This window comes from Rhinatrema bivittatum, chromosome 16, assembly GCF_901001135.1.
Source record: "Rhinatrema bivittatum chromosome 16, aRhiBiv1.1, whole genome shotgun sequence".
Classification (NCBI taxonomy): domain Eukaryota; kingdom Metazoa; phylum Chordata; class Amphibia; order Gymnophiona; family Rhinatrematidae; genus Rhinatrema; species Rhinatrema bivittatum.
Window position 1 is genome coordinate 13,934,635 of NC_042630.1, and position 22,055 is coordinate 13,956,689.

At 45.9% G+C, this 22,055-nt stretch overlaps 3 protein-coding genes across 3 annotated transcripts in view; 2 read left to right on the plus strand and 1 right to left on the minus strand.

Moving 5' to 3' along the window:
• The window catches only part of ACHE (acetylcholinesterase (Cartwright blood group)), a 155,133-nt gene that overhangs the window by 106,701 nt on the left and 26,377 nt on the right, over nucleotides 1-22,055 (minus strand). The gene's annotated exons all lie outside the window — the stretch shown is intronic.
• On the plus strand, nucleotides 1,088-6,821 carry LOC115077393 (mucin-3A-like). Its single transcript, XM_029579682.1, has 4 exons — nucleotides 1,088-1,102; nucleotides 1,499-1,527; nucleotides 5,370-6,572; nucleotides 6,809-6,821. The coding sequence occupies exons 1-4, from the start codon at nucleotides 1,088-1,090 to the stop codon at nucleotides 6,819-6,821; spliced, it is 1,260 nt and encodes a 419-aa protein (XP_029435542.1).
• LOC115077394 (mucin-3B-like) overlaps nucleotides 11,065-22,055 on the plus strand; it is a 37,918-nt gene continuing 26,927 nt past the window's right edge. The window contains exons 1-4 of the mRNA XM_029579683.1: nucleotides 11,065-11,680; nucleotides 17,843-17,965; nucleotides 19,714-19,832; nucleotides 21,511-21,569. Of these exons, the coding sequence (XP_029435543.1) occupies nucleotides 11,065-11,680; nucleotides 17,843-17,965; nucleotides 19,714-19,832; nucleotides 21,511-21,569 (917 nt within the window). The remainder of the gene's footprint in view (nucleotides 11,681-17,842; nucleotides 17,966-19,713; nucleotides 19,833-21,510; nucleotides 21,570-22,055) is intronic.

The window sequence follows — 22,055 nt, forward strand, 5'->3', positions numbered from 1 at the left end:
TCCACCCCCACAGTTACTTATCATACAGAGACCACCAGTAACACCTCCACACCCACAGTTACTTATCATATAGAGACCACCAGTAACACCTCCACCCCCACAGTTACTTATCATACAGAGACCACCAGCAACACCTCCACCCACACAGTTACTTATAATACAGAGACCACCAGTAACACCTCCACCCCCACAGTTACTTATAATACAGAGACCACCAGTAACACCTCCACACCAACAGTTACTTATCATACAGAGACCACCAGTAACACCTCCACACCCACAGTTACTTATAATACAGAGACCACCAGTAACACCTCCACCCCCACAGTTACTTATAATACAGAGACCACCAGTAACACCTCCACACCCACAGTTACTTATAATACAGAGACCACCAGTAACACCTCCACCCCCACAGTTACTTATAATACAGAGACCACCAGTAACACCTCCACACCCACAGTTACATATCATAAAGAGACCACCAGTTACTCCTCCACACCCACAGTTACTTATAATACAGAGACCACCAGTAACACCTCCACCCCCACAGTTACTTATCATACAGAGACCACCAGTAACACCTCCACCCCCACAGTTACTTATAATACAGAGACCACCAGTAACACCTCCACACCCACAGTTACTTATAATACAGAGACCACCAGTAACACCTCCACATCCACAGTTACTTATCATACAGAGACCTCCAGTAACACCTCCACCCCCACAGTTACTTATAATACAGAGACCACCAGTAACACCTCCACACCCACAGTTACTTATAATACAGAGACCACCAGTAACACCTCCACCCCAACAGTTACTTATAATACAGAGACCTCCACACCCACAGTTACTGATAGAGAGACCACCATTAACACCTCCACACCCACAGTTACTTATCATACAGACACCACCAGTAACACCTCCACCCCCACAGTTACTTATAATACAGAGACCACAAGTAACACCTCCACCCCCACAGTTCCTTATCATACAGAGACCACCAGTAACACCTCCACCCCCACAGTTACTTATCATACAGAGACCACCAGTAACACCTCCACACCCACAGTTATTTATCATGCAGAGACCACCAGTAACACCTCCACCCCCACAGTTACTTATCATACAGAGACCACCAGTAACACCTCCACACCCACAGTTACTTATCATGCAGAGACCACCAGTAACACCTCCACCCCCACAATTACTTATAATACAGAGACCACCAGTAACACCTCCACACCCACAGTTACTTATAATACAGACACCACCAGTAACACCTCCACCCCCACAGTTACTTATAATACAGAGACCACCAGTAACACCTCCACACCCACAGTTACTTATCATACAGAGACCACCAGTAACACCTCCACACCCACAGTTACTTATCATACAGAGACCACCAGTAACACCTCCACCCCCACAGTTACCTATAATACAGAGACCACCAGTAACACCTCCACACCCACAGTTACTTATAATACAGAGAACACAAGTAACACTTCCACCGCCACAGTTACTTATCATACAGAGACCACCAGTAACACCTCCACACCCACAGTTACTTATCATATAGAGACCACCAGTAACACCTCCACCCCCACAGTTACTTATAATACAGAGACCACCAGTAACACCTCCACCCCCACAGTTACTTATAATACAGAGACCACCAGTAACACCTCCACACCAACAGTTACTTATCATACAGAGACCACCAGTAACACCTCCAAACCCACAGGTACTTATAATACGGAGACCACCAGTAACACCTCCACCCCCACAGTTACTTATAATACAGAGACCACCAGTAACACCTCCACACCCACAGTTACTTATCATACAGAGGCCACCAGTAACACCTCCACACCCACAGTTACTTATAATACAGAGACCACCAGTAACACCTCCACTCCCACAGTTACTTATCATACAGAGACCACCAGTAACACCTCCACCCCCACAGTTACTTATAATACAGAGACCACCAGTAACACCTCCACACCCACAGTTACTTATCATACAGAGACCACCAGTAACACCTCCACACCCACAGTTACTTATAATACAGAGACCACCAGTAACACCTCCACACCCACAGTTACTTATAATACAGAGACCACCAGTAACACCTCCACACCCACAGTTACTTATCATACAGAGACCAACAGTAACACCTCCACACCCACAGTTACTTATAATACAGAGACCACCAGTAACACCTCCACCCCAACAGTTACTTATAATACAGAGACCACCAGTAACACCTCCACACCCACAGTTACTTATCATATAGAGACCACCAGTAACACCTCCACCCTCACAGTTACTTATAATACAGAGACCACAAGTAACACCTCCAGCCCCACAGTTCCTTATCATACAGAGACCACCAGTAACACCTCCACACCCACAGTTACCTATAATACAGAGACCAACAGTAACACCTCAACACCCACAGTTACTTATCATACAGAGACCAACAGTAACACCTCCACACCCACAGTTACTTATAATACAGAGACCAACAGTAACACCTCCACCCCCACAGTTACTTATAATACAGAGACCACCAGTAACACCTCCACAACCACAGTTACTTATAATACAGAGACCACCAGTAACACCTCCACACCTACAGTTACTTATCATACAGAGACCACCAGTAACACCTCCACACCCACAGTTACTTATCATACCGAGACCACCAGTAACACCTCCACCTCCACAGTTACTTATAGTACAGAGACCACCAGTAACACCTCCACACCCACAGTTACTTATAATACAGAGACCACCAGTAACACCTCCACCCCCACAGTTACTTATAATACAGAGACCACCAGTAACACCTCCACACCCACAGTTACTTATCATACAGAGACCACCAGTAACACCTCCACCCCCACAGTTACTTATAATACAGAGACCACCAGTAACACCTCCACACCCACAGTTACTTATACTACAGAGACCACCAGTAACACCTCCACCCCCACAGTTACTTATACTACAGAGACCACCAGTAACAGCTCCACCCCCACAGTTACTTATAATACAGAGACCACCAGTAACACCTCCACACCCACAGTTACTTATAATACAGAGACCACCAGTAACACCTCCACACCCACAGTTACTTATCATACAGAGACCACCAGTAACACCTCCACACCCACAGTTACTTATCATACAGAGACCACCAGTAACACCTCCACCCCCACCGTTACTTATCATACAGAGACCACCAGTAACACCTCCACCCCCACAGTTACTTATAATACAGAGACCACCAGTAACACCTCCACACCCACAGTTACTTATAATACAGAGACCAACAGTAACACCTCCACCCCCACAGTTAGTTATCATACAGAGACCACCAGTAACACCTCCACCCCCACCGTTACTTATCATACAGAGACCACCAGTAACACCTCCACCCCCACAGTTACTTATAATACAGAGACCACCAGTAACTCCACCACACCAACAGTTACTTATTATGCAGAGACCACCACTCACACCTCCACACCCATAGTTACTTATAATACAGAGACCACCAGTAACACCTCCACACCCACAGTTATTTATAATACAGAGACCACCACTCACAGCTCCACCCCCACAGTTACTTATCATACTGAGACCACCAGTAACACCTCCACCCCCACAGTTACTTATAATACAGAGACCACCAGTCACAGCTCCACCCCTACAGTTACTTATCATACAGAGACCACCAGTAACACCTCCACCCCCACAGTTACTTATCATACAGAGACCACCAGTCACACCACCACACCCACAGTTACTTATCATACAGAGAGCACTAGTAACACCACCACACCCACTGTTACTTATCATACAGAGACCACCAGTAACACCTCCACACCCACAGTTACTTATCATACAGAGACCACCACTCACAGCTCCACCCCCACAGTTACTCATAATACAGAGACCACCAGTAACACCTCCACCCCCACAGTTACTTATCATACAGAGACCACCAGTCACAGCTCCATACCCACAGTTACTTATAATACAGAGACCACCACTCACACCTCCACACCCACAGTTACTTATCATACAGAGACCACCAGTAACACCTCCACCCCCACAGTTACTTATAATACAGAGACCACCAGTAACACCTCCACACCCACAGTTATTTATCATACAGAGACCACCAGTAACACCTCCACCCCCACAGTTACTTATAATAAAGAGACCACCAGTAACACCTCCACACCCACAGTTACTTATAATACAGAGACCACCAGTAACAGCTCCACCCCCACAGTTACTTATAATACAGAGACCACCAGTAACACCTCCACACCCACAGTTACTTATAATACAGAGACTACCAGTAACACCTCCACACCCACAGTTACTTATCATACAGAGACCACCAGTAACACCTCCACCCCCACAGTTACTTATAATACAGAGACCACAAGTAACACTTCCACCCCCACAGTTACTTATCATACAGAGACCACCAGTAACACCTCCACACCCACAGTTACTTATCATATAGAGACCACCAGTAACACCTCCACCCCCACAGTTACTTATCATACAGAGACCACCAGTAACACCTCCACCCCCACAGTTACTTATAATACAGAGACCACCAGTAACACCTCCACACCAACAGTTACTTATCATACAGAGACCACCAGTAACACCTCCAAACCCACAGTTACTTATAATACAGAGACCACCAGTAACACCTCCACCCCCACAGTTACTTATAATACAGAGACCACCAGTAACACCTCCACACCCACAGTTACTTATCATACAGAGACCACCAGTAACACCTCCACACCCACAGTTACTTATCATACAGAGACCAACAGTAACACCTCCACACCCACAGTTACTTATAATACAGAGACCACCAGTAACACCTCCACCCCAACAGTTACTTATAATACAGACACCACCAGTAACACCTCCACACCCACAGTTACTTATAATACAGAGACCACCAGTAACAGCTCCACCCCCACAGTTACTTATAATACAGAGACCACCAGTAACACCTCCACACCCACAGTTACTTATAATACAGAGACCACCAGTAACACCTCCACACCCACAGTTACTTATCATACAGAGACCACCAGTAACACCTCCACACCCACAGTTACTTATCATACAGAGACCACCAGTAACACCTCCACCCCCACCGTTACTTATCATACAGAGACCACCAGTAACACCTCCACCCCCACAGTTACTTATCATACAGAGACCACCAGTAACACCTCCACACCCACAGTTACTTATAATACAGAGACCACCAGTAACACCTCCACCCCCACAGTTACTTATCATACAGAGACCACCAGTAACACCTCCACCCCCACCGTTACTTATCATACAGAGACCACCAGTAACACCTCCACCCCCACAGTTACTTATAATACAGAGACCACCAGTAACTCCACCACACCCACAGTTACTTATTATGCAGAGACCACCACTCACACCTCCACACCCATAGTTACTTATAATACAGAGACCACCAGTAACACCTCCAAACCCACAGTTAATTATCATACAGAGACCACCAGTAACACCTCCACGCCCACAGTTATTTATAATACAGAGACCACCACTCACAGCTCCACCCCCACAGTTACTTATCATACAGAGACCACCAGTAACACCTCCACCCCCACAGTTACTTATAATACAGAGACCACCAGTCACAGCTCCACCCCTACCGTTACTTATCATACAGAGACCACCAGTAACACCTCCACCCCCACAGTTACTTATCATACAGAGACCACCAGTCACACCACCACACCCACAGTTACTTATCATACAGAGAGCACTAGTAACACCACCACACCCACTGTTACTTATCATACAGAGACCACCAGTAACACCTCCACACCCACAGTTACTCATAATACAGAGACCACCAGTAACACCTCCACCCCCACAGTTACTTATCATACAGAGACCACCAGTCACAGCTCCACCCCCACAGTTACTTATAATACAGAGACCACCAGTAACTCCACCACACCCACAGTTACTTATCATACAGAGACCACCACTCACACCTCCACACGCACAGTTACTTATCATACAGAGACCACCAGTAACACCTCCACACCCACAGTTACTTATAATACAGAGACCACCAGTAACTCCACCACACCCACAGTTACTTATTATGCAGAGACCACCACTCACACCTCCACACCCATAGTTACTTATAATACAGAGACCACCACTCACAGCTCCACCCCCACAGTTACTTATCATGCAGAGACCACCAGTAACACCTCCACCCCCACAGTTACTTATAATACAGAGACCACCAGTCACAGCTCTACACCCACAGTTACTTATCATACAGAGACCACCAGTAACACCTCCACAACCACAGTTACTCATAATAAAGAGACCACCAGTAACACCTCCACCCCCACAGTTACTTATAATACAGAGACCACCAGTAACACCTCCACACCCACAGTTACTTATAATACAGAGACCACCAGTAACACCTCCACCCCCACAGTTACTTATCATACAGAGACCACCAGTAACACCTCCACCCCCACCGTTACTTATCATACAGAGACGACCAGTAACACCTCCACCCCCACAGTTACTTATAATACAGAGACCACCAGTAACTCCACCACACCCACAGTTACTTATTATGCAGAGACCACCACTCACACCTCCACACCCATAGTTACTTATAATACAGAGACCACCAGTAACACCTCCACACCCACAGTTAATTATCATACAGAGACCACCAGTAACACCTCCACGCCCACAGTTATTGATAATACAGAGACCACCACTCACAGCTCCACCCCCACAGTTACTTATCATACAGAGACCACCAGTCACAGCTCCACACCCACGGTTACTTATCATACAGAGACCACCAGTAACACCTCCACCCCCACAGTTACTTATAATACAGAGACCACCAGTCACAGCTCCACCCCTACAGTTACTTATCATACAGAGACCACCAGTAACACCTCCACCCCCACAGTTACTTATCATACAGAGACCACCAGTCACACCACCACACCCACAGTTACTTATCATACAGAGAGCACTAGTAACACCACCACACCCACTGTTACTTATCATACAGAGACCACCAGTAACACCTCCACACCCACAGTTACTTATAATACAGAGACCACCACTCACAGCTCCACCCCTACAGTTACTTATCATACAGAGACCACCAGTAACACCTCCACCCCCACAGTTACTTATCATACAGAGACCACTAGTCACACCATGACACCCACAGTTACTTATCATACAGAGAGCACTAGTAACACATCCACCCCCACAGTTACTTATAATACAGAGCCCACCAGTAACACCTCCACACCCACAGTTACTTATAATACAGAGACCACCAGTAACACCTCCACCCCCACAGTTCCTTATCATACAGAGACCACCAGTAACACCTCCACCCCCACAGTTACTTATAATACAGAGACCACCAGTAACACCTCCACCCCCACAGTTACTTATAATACAGAGACCACCAGTAACACCTCCACCCCCACAGTTACTTATAATACAGAGACCACCAGTAACACCTCCACACCCACAGTTACTTATAATACAGAGACCACCACTCACAGCTCCACCCCTACAGTTACTTATCATACAGAGACCACCAGTAACACCTCCACCCCCACAGTTACTTATCATACAGAGACCACTAGTCACACCACGACACCCACAGTTACTTATCATACAGAGAGCACTAGTAACACATCCACCCCCACAGTTACTTATAATACAGAGCCCACCAGTAACACCTCCACACCCACAGTTACTTATAATACAGAGACCACCAGTAACACCTCCACCCCCACAGTTCCTTATCATACAGAGACCACCAGTAACACCTCCACCCCCACAGTTACTTATAATACAGAGACCACCAGTAACACCTCCACCCCCACAGTTACTTATAATACAGAGACCACCAGTAACACCTCCACCCCCACAGTTACTTATAATACAGAGACCACCAGTAACACCTCCACACCCACAGTTACTTATAATACAGAGACCACCAGTAACACCTCCACCCCCACAGTTACTTATCATACAGAGACCACCAGTAACACCTCCACCCCCACAGTTACTTATAATACAGAGACCACCAGTAACACATCCACCCCCACAGTTACTTATAATACAGAGACCACCAGTAACACCTCCACACCCACAGTTACTTATCATACAGAGACCACCAGTAACACATCCACCCCCACAGTTACTTATCATACAGAGACCACCAGTAACACCTCCACACCCACAGTTACTTATCATACAGAGACCACCAGTAACACCTCCACACCCACAGTTACTTATAATACAGAGACCACCACTCACAGCTCCATCCCCACAGTTACTTATCATGCAGAGACCACCAGTAACACCTCCACCCCCACAGTTACTTATAATACAGAGACCACCAGTCACAGCTCTACACCCACAGTTACTTATCATACAGAGACCACCAGTAACACCTCCACAACCACAGTTACTCATAATAAAGAGACCACCAGTAACACCTCCACCCCCACAGTTACTTATAATACAGAGACCACCAGTAACACCTCCACACCCACAGTTACTTATCATACAGAGACCACCACTCAGAGCTCCAACCCCACAGTTACTTATAATACAGAGACCACCAGTAACACCTCCACCCCCACAGTTACTTATCCTACAGAGACCACCAGTCACAGCTCCACACCCACAGTTACTTATCATATAGAGTCCACCAGTAACACCTCCGCACCCACAGTTACTTATCATACAGAGACCACCAGTCACAGCTCCACACCCACAGTTACTTATAATACAGAGACCACCAGTAACTCCACCACACCCATAGTTACTTATTATACAGAGACCACCACTCACACCTCCACACCCACAGTTACTTATAATACAGAGACCACCAGTAACACCTCCACACCCACGGTTACTTATCATACAGAGACCACCAGTAACACCTCCACCCCCACAGTTACTTATAATACAGAGACCACCAGTCACAGCTCCACCCCTACAGTTACTTATCATACAGAGACCACCAGTAACACCTCCACCCCCACAGTTACTTATCATACAGAGACCACTAGTCACACCACCACACCCACAGTTACTTATCATACAGAGAGCACTAGTAACACCACCACACCCACTGTTACTTATCATACAGAGACCACCAGTAACACCTCCACACCCACAGTTACTTATCATACAGAGACCACCACTCACAGCTCCACCCCCACAGTTACTCATAATACAGAGACCACCAGTAACACCTCCACCCCCACAGTTACTTATAATACAGAGACCACCAGTAACACCTCCACACCCACAGTTACTTATTATACAGAGACCACCAGTAACACCTCCACACCCACAGTTACTTATCATACAGAGACCACCAGTAACACCTCCACACCCACAGTTACTTATCATACAGAGACCACCAGTAACACCTCCACCCCCACCGTTACTTATCATACAGAGACCACCAGTAACACCTCCACCCCCACAGTTACTTATAATACAGAGACCACCAGTAACACCTCCACACCCACAGTTACTTATAATACAGAGACCACCAGTAACACCTCCACCCCCACAGTTACTTATCATACAGAGACCACCAGTAACACCTCCACCCCCACAGTTACTTATAATACAGAGACCACCAGTAACACATCCACACCCACAGTTACTTATCATACAGAGACCACCAGTAACACCTCCACACCCACAGTTACTTATAATACAGAGACCACCACTCACAGCTCCACTCCCACAGTTACTTATCATGCAGAGACCACCAGTAACACCTCCACCCCCACAGTTACTTATAATACAGAGACCACCAGTCACAGCTCTACACCCACAGTTACTTATCATACAGAGACCACCAGTAACACCTCCACAACCACAGTTACTCATAATACAGAGACCACCAGAAACACCTCCACCCCCACAGTTACTTATAATACAGAGACCACCACTCACACCTCCACCCCCACAGTTACTTATAATACAGAGACCACCAGTAACAGCTCCACCCCCACAGTTACTTATCATACAGAGACCACCAGTAACATCTCCACACCCACAGTTACTTATCATACAGAGACCACCAGGAACACCTCCACAACCACAGTTACTTATAATACAGAGACCACCAGTAACACTTCCACCCCCACAGTTACTTATCATACAGAGACCACCAGTAACACCTCCACACCCACAGTTACTTATCATACAGAGACCACTAGTAACACCTCCACCCCAACAGTTACTTATCATACAGAGACCACCAGTCACAGCTCCACACCCTCAGTTACTTATAATACAGAGACCACCAGTAACACCACCACCCCCACAGTTACTTATCCTACAGAGACCACCAGTCACAGCTCCACACCCACAGTTACTTATCATACAGAGTCCACCAGTAACACCTCCGCACCCACAGTTACTTATCATACAGAGACCACCAGTCACAGCTCCACACCCACAGTTACTTATAATACAGAGACCACCAGTAACTCCACCACACCCACAGTTACTTATCATACAGAGACCACCAGTAACACCTCCACGCCCACAGTTATTTATAATACAGGGACCACCACTCACAGCTCCACCCCCACAGTTACTTATCATACAGAGACCACCAGTCACAGCTCCACACCCACGGTTACTTATCATACAGAGACCACCAGTAACACCTCCACCCCCACAGTTACTTATAATACAGAGACCACCAGTCACAGCTCCACCCCTACAGTTACTTATCATACAGAGACCACCAGTAACACCTCCACCCCCACAGTTACTTATCATACAGAGACCACCAGTAACACCTCCACACCCACAGTTACTTATCATACAGAGACCACCACTCACAGCTCCACCCCCACAGTTACTTATAATACAGAGACCACCAGTAACACCTCCACCCCCATGGTTACTTATCATACAGAGACCAACAGTCACAGCTCAACCCCCACAGTTACTTATCATACAGAGACCACCAGTAACACCTCCACCCCCACAGTTAGTTATCATACAGAGACCACCAGTCACACCTCCACACCCACAGTTACTTATCATACAGAGACCACCAGTCACAGCTCCACCCCTACAGTTACTTATCATACTGAGAACACCACTCACAGCTCCACCCCCACAGTTACTTATCATACAGAGACCACCAGTCACACCTCCACACCCACAGTTACTTATCATACAGAGACCACCAGTCACAGCTCCACACCCACAGTTACTTATCATACAGAGACCACCACTCACAGCTCCACCCCCATAGTTACTTATCATACAGAGACCACCAGTCACACCTCCACACCCACAGTTACTTATCATACAGAGACCACCAGTCACAGCTCCACACCTACAGTTACTTATCATACAGAGACCACCAGTCACAGCTTCACACCAGGGAGCAGTGGTCACAGTTCCATTCCTCCATTTTCACTCAGTGGAACTACGATTCAGAGCTCCACTGCTTCTCTGACAGAAAGCTTTACGAAATCTTCTAGAATTCCAAGCACTACAGCAGGTATTTTGTTTTTTGTTGCTTTTTCTTTATTGTCACAATGCAGTTGCTTTTTAGTCTTATTTTATTGGACTGTTCATATACATGTTTTGTTTTGTGATATTTATGATCTAGTTGCTGATTATTTGCACTGTTTGCTTTATGGGTTAGCCCTCATTGTTTCTCTCTAATCTTGTTTTATTATTAGTTTCTGTTTTTTTTTTATTTTTTGCTCTTGTATGATCTAAGTCAGTGGTCCCCAACCCTGTCCTGGGAGCCCACCAGCCAGTCAGGTTTTCAGGATATCCACAATGAATATGTATGAGAGAAAATTTGCATGCACTGCCTCCATAACATGCAAATTTACTCTCATGCATATTCATTGTGGGTATCCTGAAAACCCGACTGGGTGGTGGGTCCCCAGGACAGGGTTGGGGACCACTGATATAGGTGGTCTGTTTTGCTATAAACATCTTTTGGGTACGTTTTAGGCAACTATTGTAATGTTCTGCATCCTTTTTTTATACCTTGAAGATATCTCTATAATTCTTGTTTTGTTTTGGGGTTAGTTTTGTTTACATGGGAGGGAAGAAAGGTAGGATAGAGTGAAGTCTGCAGTAAAACACCTAAACCCGGATGTGTCTCCTGAATCCATTCAAGAACTGGAGGAGGTAGAGGGGCAGCCTGCAGAGCAGAATATGGTGGATGAGGGGCAGGATTTGATCCATAAATCTTTTTATTATCATTTCTGTAATCCTTGTAATGATACGTTAGGAGATCTGTGGTGCCCATTTTCAGAGATGCCACCCAGCAGGTAATGTGGTAACCCCTTAGATTCTCCAATAGATGGACTTAGGGTTAGAGTACAGGAGTTACCCCGTTTTCTAACAGCACCTCCCGGGAGGGTGCCGGAAGGATGAGCTCCTGTCTGATCAAAGGCAGTCAGAGTGGGATTTCAGTGTGGCATTTTTAGGTGTACTCAGAAGGAGGGTTGCTATTTTCTTTGGTCCCTTATCTTTAGTATGCCAGACCTCACAACCGGTGCCCTCAGGGTTAGGAAGGAGGCAGTCTTCCTCTTTGTTCCACCATCTGGCTGGGGAGGTTGCCTCAAGGGTTTTGCAGTTTTACTTATGGGATTGCTGTATTATTAATTTTTTTAAATGTTCTGATCCCCTAGATCTCTAGGAAGGACTAGGATGCAAAAAGACCTGCTGTTCTCTTTCACACCCAGTGGATGGACAGTGGGGCTTCTGGAATAAGTGGCTGAGTTACTTTTTTTTTTTGTAGCTTTTGTCCTTTGCATTGGGGGAAAGGTTTTTTGTCCCCCTTCCCTACCCAAACGTGGGGGAAAAAGGCGAGTTATTTTTCCCTGCTGCATGGACCTTTCTTTCTGAAAGATCCCGTTTATTATCTGGAAAGGAGAGCTATTAGCAAGGCTTGTTCATTTGGGGAACAGAGGGAAGACCTGGAGAATCTGAAGTACATCTGGACCTTATGTATTGTGGGAACACGTCAGTGGTGGTGGTGAGGAGAAGTTAAAGCTTGTATTCCTTTTGTACCAGTTTACGAATGTTTTAATTTGTACGCCGCCCTAGACTTTTGGACTTAGGCAGCATATATACATTTTCTAAAGAAATAAATAGCATGGACCCCGAAACAAGAAGAGATGCTTGGGCCACCTGAAAGGCTTCCCGTTCCCAGCCCCAGAGGGAGAGGCTAAGGCAGGACTCCAGTCCCGAGGAACATGTTCACAGACAGAAAGACAAGGGGGACATGGATGCAACCGAATTCAAGTGTGTACGGTGCCAGTCAATTACCCGGCAAGACCTGCAGTGACGTTTGAGTTGGAAGCCCCACCTGGAGTGTTCGTCTATATTTACACGCAACGTCAGAGCACTCTGGTGAGAAAGCAGCCACAGCAAGAACCATCCGCTGCACCCAGGGCCCTGGCAGTCTGTCTTCCCCCATTATTACAGAAACGTAGCCTCGGGAATGAGTGGGACCCCTGCCTTCAAAAATAATACCAGAAGGGGGGGGGGGGGCCACACAGGTTTACCTGGGTAACATTACTCGGATATTCAGAGGAATGCAGCCACTTTCATTTTCTGCAGAATGTACCGAGATAACAATATCTGATGAATTTCAGGAATGCTCTTCAGCACAATTGCATGTTAGTTGAATAGGTTGGCTGGATAACGCTGAATATCAGAGTTATTTGGCTAACTTAACTCCACCCTAGATCACCTCTGACTTGCCTGGCTAGTTTTTATCCAGCTAATGATTTAGGTGGTTAAGCCAGAGGCAGTCAACCCAGCAAGAAATTTAAAAATCATGCTTTGTTCAGCTTTGTCCTAAACTTTGCAGAACAAACTGTATGACTATGCTCCTTTGTGTTGTTGGAGACACTTACTGGTACAACCCAGAGTAGGTCTGGGTATTCCCTGAATGGTCATGGGTGCAACCATTTGAGAGTGATCAAGCAAGAGCTGTCAAAAGCACCTTCGAAGACACAGGAGGGTGCTAGACCGTTGTTTCTCAACCACTGGTCCATGGGACACGCAACAATCCCTGGCAGCATTTTTCTGGTCCACCGAGTGGCAGGTACTGCAGGAAAAAGCAAGAGCAGCACTGCAGCCAGCCAGGTACTGGCACCCACCCAGTTGCCTGCAGCATTGAGTGGGACATTCTCTATTGCCCTAAACTCTTGGGTTAAAATGTCATGACGGTGGTTTCACTTCAGGCCCCACAGTGCTACACACTGATACTTCCAGGTGCAGGGATAGACTGTCAGCACTCACTAACTCTTCGCTACTACCGGCACTGAACAGCTGATCAGGTGCAGGGACAAACTGTCAGCACTCGCTGACTCTTCGCTACTACCGGCACTGAACAGCTGATCAGGTGCAGGGACAAACTGTCAGCACTCGCTGACTCTTCGCTACCACCGGCACTGAACAGCTGATTAGGCTGGCAAAGCAAACCTGAACATCAGGCTTAGCTGAGTCCCAGACTACTCTAAGACTGTGGGAAGTACCAGACTCCTTAAAGGGGCAGCATCTACCCCCAGTGCCCTAATGTAAATATTTTTAGCCCTTGCTGCACTATCCATTGGAATGGGGGGACCTATTATTTTTTCTCCTCCCCTGTGCTGGGTGCAAGTAGCACAGCTCCTTTGTCATAAAGCCATTCTTAGGCTGCCAATGATTGCAATTTAAACAGTCAAACAAAACAGCCCAGACTGTCAACATCTTGAACTCTAAGATTAGATCAGGATAAGCTAACTGAAACAAAGAGATCTTAAGCATTTGCTTGAACGTCTTTGTGCATGTAAGTCAGTTGTAATGCTACCAGCAGCAAATTCCACCCCCTGAGTAAAACATTAGGGGGTGGCTGGGTTGAGACTGGGGGAGACTCCTGAAGTGGGTGCCTGGCATCAAAAAGGCTGAAAAACACCGAGCAGACGCACAAAGCAGGGAAGCCCTATCTAGCCACCCTACCAAGCAAATTGATGCCCCTAGGAAGTTCACATAGTCAAACCTTTTGGGAATTTGCAGCCTGGAGGAAGTGTGGTACCTCCAGCGAAAGGAGCGCGAGTTCTGCAGGATGATCCTCCAGGTGTGTTCAGAAAAGGTGTGTTCAGAAAAGGAATAGAAAGTTTGTCCGTAGGAAGTGGCCTGAAGGTGGTGACATTGGTTTGGTTTCCCAGAAGCAGCATAATGCCAGCACTGCTTGAATAGGAGGAATAACTCTAAAATTGCTTTTGGGAGACATGGAGTAAAGTGGAAGTTTACAGCTTGGAATAAGGTGAAATCGTTTAAACTTTGTTGTATCATGATATGACTGCTGTGCACAAAAACTGAGAACTGTTAGAACTCACATCTGCTTCCTGGCCAATTAATGTTCCTTGCAAATATACAGGCAGAGCAGCCCGGGCACTGTACCAGCCGAGTACATCTGTAATTACCGGAGCTGTGCAGTAACCACAGACAGGCTTTCTGCCTTTGCAGTGCGGTTATGCCATGCCCGGCCCACTACACCATTTGACAGAACATTGATTAAAGAGCCCTAAAACTGATCGGGAATTGGCTGCATCCCAACAATAAGTTTCTACTATAACACGAGTTTTATTTGTGGCTCTGAGATCGCACTTCCTCATTGTGGTGGTAATTTTCTAAGCCATTTCTGTGGAAATGGAGTCTTTGAAGATGGTCCACCCTATGTGCATGTGAAATTACTCGCAGAGTGTGTAAGAGAAGGAAGAGAGCAGGGTGGAGGATGGGCTTGTAACCACACGCACATGCTTCTTTTGCCCTTTGAAAATTGTGGGAAGTTTGAAAATTGCCCTCTGCAAGAATTAATATTTATTATTTAAATAGCTGCACTAGTGTTTAAACCTCGGTTAAGAAAGACCAATGAAGACCAGCTCTAAAAGTCAATCTAAGAAATTTATTATAAAGAAAGGCATGGTTTCTTTAGGAGTAGCAAGCGTTACAAACAAGAGGTGTAAGCTCAGACCCTACTCAGTGATCTATTGTTCATGCACAGCATTATAAGGGTTTACCTTCAGCCAATCAACAGGTGTCTGTGTTTACCCGCCCCTTATCCCTTGTCCAATTAGTAAATTTTTATATGTACTTTGCTCTGCAACTACAACTAGAGGTGTTCGCACTGCTCCTTGTGCTGCCTGTGACATATGCAGAAGTTAATTTCTCTTCTTCATCTGTTTAAGTTTCGTTTTCTTGTTCTGATGTTTCTCATTGCTTCATTATTCATACATTCCCCCCTTGAAGGGTTTTGCCTAGGAACCCTTCACACCTATCTGCGTCGCACATTGCCTGTCTTAGGTTGCTCTGCCTGACCGAGGCTATTCTTTAGCGGCTAGAGACTTACCCGTCTTCGTACCAATGTGCTCATTTTTCACAGATGACTATTATTTGTGATGGGGAATGATGTGCTGACATCATTAGAGTCCAGGAGCATCAGGTTCAGAGTTTCTCCTTGATTTAACATGATCCGTGCGCTGGTCTGGGTTACCAACATTTCAGACACTTGATCTTGAAATCTTCGAAGGCAGATACAGAGACATGGTAGACATAGGCAGACACCAAGTCCTAGCAAAGCAATTGTACATATGGAGCCAATCAAAATTTTCAAACCTGAGCCTAATCCAGAGAACCATGATCCAAGGGATCCAAAAGGATCACTGACATCAAGACCCTTCCAGGTCTGCACTGGTACATGAGCAATGGACTTCATGTTTCGGGTGATTTCTTCAATTACTTTACCTTTGTCATCTATTTGTAGGCAACAGTTACTGAGGTTAAACTTTCCACATAATCCTCCTTCGGAAGCTAGTATGTAATCTAACGCTAGATGGTTCTGGTGGATAAGGGGCGGGTAAACGCAGGCACCTGTTGATTGGCTGAAGGTAAACCCTTATAATGCTGTGCACGAACAATAGATCAATGAGTAGGGTCTGAGCTTACACAGCTTGTTTGTAACGCTTGCTACTCCTAAAGAAACCACGCCTTTCTTTATAATAAATTTCTTAGATTGACTTTTAAAGCGGATCTTCATTGGTCTTTCTTAACCGAGGTTTAAACACTGGTGTCACCCAGGGCTGTAGAGAGCAAGTGACAGGGCTACACTGTCACCTCCCCGAATATCTCATGATCTCTGTTTGGTTCAGAGACTTCCTGATGGTCATGCTTTGCATGCTGGATGGGGGAACGGACCCAGCCTCTGCAGGTACCCACTCCCTGCCCTATCTGCAGCCCCATGGTGTGAGACCCAGTGAAGCTGAATCACTCTGCAGGAGGTTCACAAGGGGAAGTGCTCATTACAGTCTTAGTATGTGAGCTGTCTGCCATTGCTTGAGTGCTTTCTCCTCCTGCCCTTGCCCTGTGTTCCTCATACTCCCTTCTGATCTTTCTTCAGTTTACCCCAGCAGAAACTGTGGCACCTCCTGCTCGCTCCATCGTTGTATGGTACCTACACAAGAGATGATTTTTAATACACAATAGTGTCCCGAGACGTTAAATCCTGAAAACTTAGGAGCCCGATAAATGAAGGACTATTTTATTTACTGTGATAGCAATGAAGAAGTCTACGATTAATTCTTCTCAAAATAATCTGCTTTCATCTGAAGATGACACTTTGCATCTGTCTGTTTCTGTTTTTCTGCAGTGACCACTAGCCAGATATCTGTCGCCTGTCAGAACGGAGGCACACCCAATGGCAACGGGTGTTCCTGTCCTGTCAACTTCTATGGGACCTTATGCCAGTTCCTGAAAGACGTCATTATCGTCGGTAAGTTGTAACACTGCATTCTCGTCCCATAGCTGAAAGCGCGAGAGAGAAATATGCAGAACACAGGCTGTGATGGCAGATAAGGACCTTAAGGTCTATCTGTCTATGCCATAGACCCCGCTTGATCTCTGGCTTCCCTCTCACTTCTTTGCCACTCGGGATCTTCTGTGCTTATTGCAGGCTTTCTTGATTTTCGCTACTGATTTTCTCTCTACCACTCCCCTGAGATGCTGGTCCATGCATCCACCTCTGTTTCTGTGAAGGAATAGTTTCTGATGTTACTCCTGACTATATCACAATCTCTTGTTCTAGACATTTTTTTTTCACTAAAAAAGGTTTGCTCCTTATGATTTATTTATACTTCTGAGGCATGTGAATGTCTCCGTGAAATCCTCCCATCTCTCCTTTTCTCTAGAGTACACGCATTTAAGTTCTTAAGTCTCATAGGGGCAAGTATTCAAAAAATGGCAAAACGGATAACCTAACTGGCTACAGTTAGCCAGAAAAGTTCTCTGGAATATTCTGGGATTTACATCCCTGATTAAAGTTATCTGGGTAACTGTAGCCAGATAATTTAAAAGCTAGCTGAATATTTTTTGAATATTACCAGTTACATATACAATTAAACGGCTATGGTTAGCTGGATAACTTTATCCTGGACTGACTATATTCAAATGAATAGAGCTGGTTAAGTGCAGAGCTGCGGAGATTTAAAAATAAATGACTTTGGCCTTACAGGTCCTATCACAGGTCCCTCCCTCTCTCCCCCTGAACTCTAAAATTTCAGCCCTACCAGACCAAGCCTTCAACCTTCCACCTCAAACCCCCTCCATCTCGTTATTACACAAATTAAAGGGCAGGGGCGGATGCCTATCTCCCCCCGGCTCCTGGGCCCCATCTGCTCTTTTAGAAATCCCACCCTCCAGGGCCCCTCTCCACCCTATTCCTAACCCTCCCGCTACTTTAAAACCCAACCAGCTGGAGGCACAGCTGGTTGGGTTTTAAAGTTCTCCAGCTACTTTAGATCAATGTATTCAGTGGGAAGTTTACTCTGCCGAATATCCGGGATAAGTTGTTTGGCTACCATTGGCCAGATAACTTGTCTGCTCGTCAGCTTGCTGAATATTGGCCTCCTAGTGGTTCCATTGTTGTGAGAGATCCCAGGGACCACTTTATCCAAGTTATTGAAAGGTCCGCCTCTATTATTTGGAAGGAGTCTATCTGAGAAACTCTGCAACCGGGGCGGGAGCCCTAAGTTGAAAAAAAAAGAAGCAGCAGAAAAATTGTGAACGTGTGGCTATATTTTGGTATAGTTTCTGCTTTTTCCCCTCAAATACTCAATCTCCAAGACTTAACCTTTCCACCAGATAACTAACCACAGAAGAAGAAAGGCTAAACCAACCCCATTATTAAAGAGCTTTTTTTTTTTTTTTTTACAAAAACAAAAATCCAACAGAATAGCTTAACCCAATCCCCCATGCCTGAGCAGGTTGTTCAGAATGCAGCTGCTTACAGCTTCAAATCAGGCAACTCTGTTCAGCAAATATTTCACCCCCAGCAGCCTGGGAAGCGATGTGCAGAGAAGAATCATGAATGATGCCCCCAGGCTCGCTAAAGAGCTTCCAGAATACAAATCCTGCAGAAAACGCAAAACCAGGATTTTCACGCGCACCCCTTCCTTCTCACCCCTTGTGGTCTTTTCTCCACCAAGTAATCCATGTGGGGTTTTTTTTTTTTGTCTCTCACAGAAAACATTCAGGTGTCCATACAGGTCACCGTGGAGGTGACGAATGAAAACTTCACCCCAAGCCTGAACGATCCTTTTTCACCAGCTTATAAAATATTTTCCATACGTTTTTCAGAGCAGGTAAGAGAGAAACTCTGCTCCATGTTGAGATGCTGGAATTTCACTCTCGGCCTCTTTTGGGCTGGGATCCAAGTGCAGGGTCTGCTCTATGAACCGAGGATGGTCCCTTCTTGGATTTTTTTGGCAGAAATGAGAACTTGTACAAAATAGGAGGTTAACTCTCTGCCACCTGACCCCACGGGAGTCCAGAGGGGCACACGAATGTGACCTTCATTACCAACGCAGGAGGATTAAGCCTCCAGTTAAAAAATAAAAATAAACAGTCCGGGTTGCTGGATTGGATCCTCTAGAACTTAAGCTTTTCTTAATGGAAGGAGCCTCACATGCTGCGAGTGGCCCAGGCCTCTCTGGACCTCTGAGAGAGGGCCTGCCTGTTTTAGTAGATAATTAAAAAATGCACAGCCGTCTTTGAGGGCTGTGCAGGATTTGGGTTTTCTTCATTATTTTTGTTCTTGAGGGTAATGCTGTTCTACAGTATCGTGGCCTTGCTCCAAAACAGCACCAGCCTCGTGTCAGCCGGCGCTATTTTGAAATGCGGCAACAATGGAGCAGCAGCAGCTGAGGAGAGCTCCTGGCCCTAAGCCTGGTGAGGCATTTTTTTGTTTGGTTGGGGTGTTTTTTTGGTGGCAGGGTTCCCTTGCAAAACAAAATGAAACCCAAATGAAATGTTGGTTTCTTTCCCTTTAGTTTGCAAACTAAAGGGAGAAACGTGTCCTACTGTTTCCGGCCAAAGCACATCCCTAGTCTTTAGTATATTAAGGGTAGCTCCATACGACATTTCAACACAAGTACTTCTGGAGTCTCGCAGAAGGATACCGTTGTTTAAGGGTTGTTTTTTTCAATGTCCTAATATCATTATCTGGTTGGTATACATGAAAGCACCTGCAAAAAAAGAGCTTTCTCCTTTTCCTTTGTTCCAGTTTGAAGAATTATGGAGACGTGGTTGAAAACATTTAGTTAAAGATGGTAACAGGACCTTAACTTCTAGAACGCCGGCATGTATAAATATACTCCATGACAAATGAAAAGGCAGATACGAGGATTTACTCTTAAGAGGAGTCAGCTGGAGTTAGAAATAGTCCACTTGAAATTTAAATGTAGCATTACCATGCCTGCTCTTCCATAGAACAATCTTTGAAAGGGGACCATTTGAATGTGACTATAAGCCACAGCTGCCGCTGAAGTGATGAACGGAGTGTCAAAAGGCTGTGCTTCTATGGCTGGAGCAGGCCCTCCGTACATCGCATGAAAGAAAGAATACATAAAACTGGGAGGGAGAGGTCTTAGCCATCACCTGCTTTTACCGCTGGGATGGAGTCTCCTTGCACTGCACAGAGCACTAGTTAGAACCCAGAATACCTTGCTGGGCAGACTGGATGGACCATTTTGCTCTTTATTCGCTGTCATTCACTATATTATGAGATATATAAACTACACTAGGAAAGAGGTTGGGAGTGAATACGGGCCTTTGTTCTGAGTGGAGCCGTCCTGTGTTAAGTGCAATGCTGAGGTCCCTCAGCTGCAGGAAGTCTGAGCAGAGGTACATAGCCACGCTGACTCAGTCTGCCCCTACCATAGAGTGGAACCAGATGCAACGTGCTTCCTCCAGAACTATTTCCGAAGACGGCATAAACATGCAAGGATTTCCCTCAAAAACTCAGAGTCTGTTCTCTTCCAGATGCAGCTGGTATATGGGAGCATTGCTGGGTATCAAGGCGTGGAGATCATTTCATTGAGGTGAGCAGCTTTGCAAATTTTACTTGAGGGTAATGATAGAAATGCTATTTTGCAAGAGTCACTTCCTAACAGCCCCATCGCCATCCCTAAATGCACCACATCCTGCTATAGAAAACTCCTTATAACACCCATGCCAGACCCCGCAATACTGCACCACTGGATAGGCTGCATGTGAGAGATATGGTAGTGCAGATGGAAGTTTGTTTCTTGGGTGGAATCTTTGTTACCTCTTCTCGGGAAGTGCCATCTCCAGCTTGACCTCCAACTCTGGAGTGAAACTAGCCAAGTGAGCGAGCAAGAGGGAGCATGGAAGGGTGGTAAGAATGGAGCAGTAAAGATGTGCTAGCCTAAGGGAAGTGCACGTGCTAAAAACTGATTGCAATTAGACTAGCAGAGCAGCCGGGGAGCAAAGTGGCACGGGGACAGTCAGGGAATTGTAGCCCCAGAAACTCTCAAATGCCCATTCAGAGCTTGCTCACTTGAATT

What these genes read in the sequence shown, in the direction of transcription:
- LOC115077393 (XM_029579682.1), top strand. An exon ending in GTAACACTTCCACCGCCACA is followed by an intron (nt 1,528 to 5,369) that starts GTTACTTATCAT and finishes TTATCATACAGA; the next exon opens with GACCACCAGTAACACCTCCA.